The 6,432-nt window shown below is 36.3% G+C and overlaps 1 protein-coding gene across 1 annotated transcript; it reads right to left on the reverse strand.

Moving 5' to 3' along the window:
• Positions 1-1,881: 1,881 nt before the first annotated feature.
• Positions 1,882-6,006, reverse strand: tmem134 (transmembrane protein 134). The gene is made up of 8 exons (XM_035659330.1): positions 5,768-6,006; positions 4,738-4,994; positions 4,579-4,646; positions 4,392-4,478; positions 4,191-4,267; positions 3,603-3,647; positions 2,353-2,406; positions 1,882-2,249 (listed from the first exon to the last, which is right to left on the reverse strand). Exons 2-8 carry the CDS (start codon positions 4,948-4,950, stop codon positions 2,167-2,169), a joined length of 627 nt encoding a protein of 208 aa, XP_035515223.1. The 5' UTR covers positions 4,951-4,994; positions 5,768-6,006; the 3' UTR covers positions 1,882-2,166.
• Positions 6,007-6,432: the final 426 nt, after the last annotated feature.

The raw sequence follows: 6,432 nt of genomic DNA on the forward strand, positions 1-6,432 counted from the left end.
CCCCCCCCCCAAAAAAACAAAAAACAAAAACAAAAACAAAAATACACTTTAATACAGCTTGTTTTAAATCACCAGCAGTGGACAGTAGCCTACATTTTTTTAAAGTATTTCCATTTAATTCGACTTCACTACATTTCATAGAAATAGAAAAGTTCATAGAAAAGTATTGCAGTCACTGCTTACTTTGTAGGTGAAGGTTTTGTATACAAAGTCAATGATGAGCTTCTAAAAATACACTGCGTTACTATATTTTCATCTAACTGTAATTTATATGTAGTAAAATTAGTTTCATTTCAACCAGCTACAACATCAGAATGCTGCTTACACAATGATACATCACTCATGATGATCCATTTTTATAATGAATGAGGATATAACTCTGATAGAGTGTTTACTTTTGTTACTTTAAGTATATTTTTTCTGCTAAATGCAAATACATCAGTTCTTTTCCACGAGCAATGTACTGTTTTTTGGGGAATATATAGATATATACTGCACATAATCTAGTTAGGTGAAAAAGAGGACAATAAGTTAATTCACTCAAATTATAGAGTATGATTTTCGTATTAATATCTAGTGGCATGGAGCACCATGAATGGGTGGCTCCATGCTCCATTGATACAGGTGAATGGTTTATTCACAGCATTAAAAAAATGCATTTAAAAATCAACAGCAACATTACCTTCCAGAAATAAAGTCCCAGTTACTCTGGATAATCCACAGTCTTCATTCTGACTCTTTCTATCAAATAAATAGTCCCCATATGAAAACTGTTGATGTAGCTTTGCAATACAATATGTCACTGTCTGTCTAGAAAGTACACCTGTGTACAAGTCATGTATCTATATGATGCATTGTTTCTTCTTTATGCAAACCTGCAGTCTAAAAGTCTATACTATATTGGTTTTGGCTATGAACTGATACCAGCACCCTTAATCACTCACTTTATTCCTATTATTTAAGAGGACCTTGGCTTCCACACACATTTTTCACATGCCATGCCACTGGGAAAATGAACACTTGTAATTTCAATGACTCTTTCAGTTTAAATTGGCCAGAATCACAGCTAGATATCTAGATCTAAAGTAGTGATTCCCAAAGGTGTTCACATTTCTCAGTTCAACTCATTTTTAAATTGTGACCTGTCTGGTTTAAATGGGTGTGTTGTGCTGCTCTAATGCAGTTTTAAATTGTAATGTTTGAAATAGCTGATTGAAAGTTGTTTGTCAAATTTTATAAAAAAATATACTTATAAAGCAAGTTTGATAAAAACATGCTCAAGGTTGGATTTCACTGTACTGCTATCTCAACCTTTTCTGACTTGGTCACGATTACTGAATATAAAAACACAGTTTTCAGTCTCAAAATTTCTTCCAGTATAATCTCCTGAACCTTCATTGGAAGTGTACTTACCTTACTTACATAACTGTACACCTACAAGAACAGTGAGTGCCAGAACACCCAGTGTTTACCACCATCAGTAACTGACGGTACTGTATTAATAACCTGTTTAAATTCATATCTTAATCTTTATCACAAGATAGAAAACCATTAAATCGAGGGTACTCTATGTAGTATACACACCGCTTTACTTAAATATATTCATTAAATATGATTTTCTGCAGATGGAGAGACACAACTTCATGCAACAGTCTGGTTGCTGATTGGCTGGAGGTGTGCATTCCAAAAGTGGGCATTAAAGGATTTTTTTCCACAAGCCACGGAGGCAATTTTGACTTTGTTCAGCTTTTCAGTCTTAAACACAAAACTTGTCATAGATTATTTCTTAATCTTGGCCCCATCCCCGGTCTATAGTCTATAGTCTGCAGCAAGGCATAATGCAGACTCACTTTGCCCAAAACTATCTCAACCTAACTCAAATTAAAATATACAAATGCTTTATTGTAATTTCACAGTCATTATTCACACAACATAGAAAACACAGGCAAGACCAATCTCCTTCTTTTTCGTGTACACACACAGCAACTTCAGTTCATATAGTGGAAACATAGTCGAGGCACTGAGTGGTTGAATTAGTAGTGGTCATTACAATGACAAGAAAAAACAACCATGTGACAATACATTTTTGTTACAAGTGACAAAATACAATTCATTTTAAGATAGAAAACAAAGAAATGTAGTGAAAATGTAGTGTCTCATAAAATGTCATTTTTCAAAATAAGGTAGGTAGAACAATTTGAAGCCTCTTCTTCCACGGACAGCACAGCTGATGTATATCACATGATACACTGGGGGAAATACAGGGAATGACATTAATGTCAACAAACAAACTACTACTATATGCCCAAAGGCAGGTAAACAGAAGTCAAAGGTACCGCATTATCTATTTACCTCCAGGGATGAAGAGAAGAAATCCAGGTACAAAGAAAATAGCACTTGAAACACCTGTAAGGAGAGTTTCACTGGTTACAACCCACAGCAGACACACAGTCTCCAACACCAACTTCAACACTGGAAAATATGCTTATCTGCTTTCTAGCCAGGATACAGATGAGAGGATGATAAATATGAAGTTACAGCCAGGAGACTAAGATAAAGACTGTAAACAGGAGGAAACAGGTACCACACAGCTCAGTCCAAATGTAATAAAATGCATCTAAAGCTCACTAATGAACATGGTATACCTTGTTTGTTTAATCGTTACAAAATCTGAATTGTAAAAGCGATTATTTCTGGTTTTATGGGGTTTACGTGCAGAATTAATTCCTGACAGGATGGAGTAACTTTGTGGAGGTTATTGCGTCCTACACATATGTCTTTTTAACCAAAAACATATAATTTAATCATAATAAAGGGTTAATGTGCAGCACTTGGCAGCATTTGTAATCTGAGACAATCTTTAGTTCCCGACTTTGTTTCGCTGACATTTGTCAAACAATATTACTGCTGCAACTATACATCTGTGGTGTTGGCAACATCATCTGTAATGAAGTGTTTCTTTATGATATCATTTATGTATAATAATGCTGTTCTGTCACACATTTGACTGCAGTTTCTGCAACTTGGGTATTGCACTTGGCCACATTGCAATTTCAATAATAACTGGATTAATTGTGCAGCCCTATCTACAACTATTGCCCCACTGTCTCACACCTTTTCGTTTTTACAGCTCTATTGTATTTATGAGTAGTGGGTTGAGAAACACTGCTCTATATCTAGAAAAGGACTTTGGCCTTGACAAACTGCTGCTTTCCCGCCATATGATGGTATCACAACAACAATATAAAGACACAATTACAGCCACAAAGCTTCATTTGTGGGCAGCCAGAATACACATTCATAGAGTTCAATAAATCCTGTAATAATTCTGAATTATACAATTTAAATACATGAAAAGAGAAAAACATGTGTGAATTTGTTTCATTAAATACAATTTTTATGGAGTATGTTTGCAAGTTAGTATTTTGTTGTGAAATGTTTCTGATCATGTCATTTCTTTCATGAAATGTTTCTTTCACTGCTTTTTTACTTCTGTATCAGCTCAAGCTTTCTCAGTATTTTAATGTTTTAAGCCTAACTTTTATTTTTAAGTATTCACTACATGCATTTAGTTGTTTGCCTAAATGGTGTCTTTTCCTTACCTGCATTTGGGTTCAGCTGTATGACAACACCCGTGAAAATGAGAGCTGAAAAGAAACAATACAAAAGTACATCAGCAAAGGGATAGTATAGAATTTAGTACTTCAACATTCATTTTTTGATTAACTTGTATAACTGTGGCAAAAACCTGTTATAGAAAGAGGATCAACAAGGGGACAAAGTTCAGTGTGCCAAGCATGTCACTGAATGACACAACGCTGAACAAACTACCTGTTGTAAACTTGCAAATCTATTCAAAGCAGTAGGTTTATGTAAAAATAATGGAGGACATTTCATATGAAACACTTTCTTCATATAACATTGTTTCTGTGCGGTTTAAATATATAAATATATATTTATTCTAGTCATTTAAATGTAATTTTAACTTCTTCAAAGATGAAAAATGCATATTTTTTTCATTCTTAAACCATCTACAAGCAACTAATTCCCATGAAGCTAGAATAATAACAAGAAACAGACAGACATAAATAAAACACATTTCTTTCTCTCTGAGATTATATCACAACAGAAAATTCAGTTCAGCTATTTCATATCTAATGAGCCAGAAAACAACTCTGCTTAAGACTTACCAACTCCAGTGATGAGGAGAAGGAATGACGCGAGAACAACTCTTCTGTTTTTCTTCACCAGCGGATGAGACACCCACCTGAGCAACACATGTTTTTTTTTTTAAGTAACTGTGTTTGTTGTTTTTCCTCTGTGAGTCAGCGTATGTGTGACAATGTGTGTGTGTGTGTGTGTGTGTGTGTGTTTGAGTTGTTTGAACGTACCCGCAGCAGTGTGCAGAAAGCTGTGTGACGGAGCTCAAGGTGCTAAAGGACCACTGGGAGCTGCAGTAAGACAGAGTCGCAGGGTCACTGTGGAGAGAGCATAAACATACTTTATCTCATATTCAAACCTCATGCAGGCAAAGAGGAGAGAGGGAAAGTCACATCAATAGTCCTATATAGGACCCACCTGATTTTGAAGAAGTTATTGAAAGAGGAATTGCCATTGCTGCCCAAGGCGTCTTCATTTTCCAGATTCTAAAGAGCCAGCAGATGATAAAAAAAAGTTGCAGTTTCGAGTAAACAACTTATGGCCCTATATTTGTACATGCAGTACGTGTACGCATACCTGATACTTTAGATTACTGTGTTCAGGGGAGCCAGCGGCAGCAGCAGGCGAGGGGTGTGTCTGAGGTTTGGAGAAAGTTAGAGGACCAAATGTCATCTCTCCTTCTCTTTCCTTGTCTTTGCCCTTCCATCCCTCGGTCTCCCCATCGGACACGGCTCCCTCCTCGTCTCCCTCCAGTACGAAGGCATCATCAATACTAAACTGCGTAGCCATGGTGACCGCCTCTTACACCCGGAGGTCCTGTAGCTTGATGCTCACTGTGGGAGTAAAAAAAAAATCAATGTACATGGACCACAGCTATGAAACACATTTTAACATTCAGCAAATGGTAACATTCATTTAAGGGCTATGGTAAAAACGTATTATTGCAATTATTTGAACAGATATTACAGGATTAGTGGGAGAACGATCAGCTTTGCATCACAAATTTAATTTCCTCTGAAAAGACTATTAAAATGATGAGGATGTGAAATTTGTTAGGGTCCTGTAGCAAACAATCATGTTTCTTAAATCTGGAGAACAAGGCCTGTAGAGGAGGGCATCTGCAGAACTAGAGTTATTTATTAAAATTATTTTATTTATTTATTTCTACACATTTTACCTTTATAAAAAAAAGCTGCAGCTTCCTTCGATTTGCACATTGCACTTAGCTGTGCGGCCCTAATTCTCTGTATAAAATGCTCCTTTATGTATGCCAGGACAAAAAGCTAACTTTAAAGAGTTATTTTTAGATTTAGGGTGTAACTTACACCCCTGTCAGCCTTGGCTATTTCTCTTTAAACATTTAAAGCACGCACGCACACATGCTTATACGCACACAAAATATAGTCCATATCATCTAGCTAAGCAACAAACCTAACCACTAAAACAGCGCATACAGCCTCACAGTCAGAAAGCAGCGACAGCAGCAGCTCCACTCGACCTTATTGAGCGGATGGGACCAAAGTTAAAGTAAAATACACCAGCAGCTACTCTGCCATTGTTTGAGCTCTTTCCGCTAGTCGATCAGATGACCAGGAGGAAAACTTACTGTCTTGAGGAGTTCAATCTTTTTCTCTCCAGGGAGGCCGAGCTCCACTTCCACGTTGTTAGGACTCGGGTCACATTGTTCACTCTGTGGAAACTCCGTGTAAAGTCTTCCTATCAATCTTTGTTTGGTTCAAGAGTACAAAACAAAACAACAACAAAAGATTTGGAGAAAGTTTTGAGCCTCTTCCTTTTTTTTAACACCCGGCTCTCGATTACACACGACTGATTACGCCCAGAGACGAAGCTACTCAGGAGTCAGGCCTCTTAATCGAGTGTCGATTTCTCATAAGATCAGTGGCGGAGGAAGGATTCAGATCATTTACTGTAGAAATACTTTATTACAAGGAAAAGACTTCTAACAATATAACTACGTATTTTAAATACTAAAAGAAAAGTAGTCAATGCAGAAAAATGGCTCCTGTGAATGTTACAGCCTACTCAATGGTACAAACAAAATAATTAAAAGCTGCAACTTTTCTCATTTGAGAAGCTTGAACCATGAATGTTTTTGTATTTTAACATTAAAAATTACTTCCACAATTACCAAGATAGTTCCCATAATGTTTAGTGAATTTGCTATATATATATATATATCTATATAATATATATATATACAGCTGTCAAATAAATGTAGAATATTCCCAGCTCAAGTGTAGTGTGGTAGAA

The sequence above is a fragment of the Morone saxatilis genome, unplaced genomic scaffold (assembly GCF_004916995.1).
Source record: "Morone saxatilis isolate NCDOM2014 unplaced genomic scaffold, NCSU_SB_2.0 Contig17, whole genome shotgun sequence".
In the NCBI taxonomy this organism is placed as follows: domain Eukaryota; kingdom Metazoa; phylum Chordata; class Actinopteri; family Moronidae; genus Morone; species Morone saxatilis.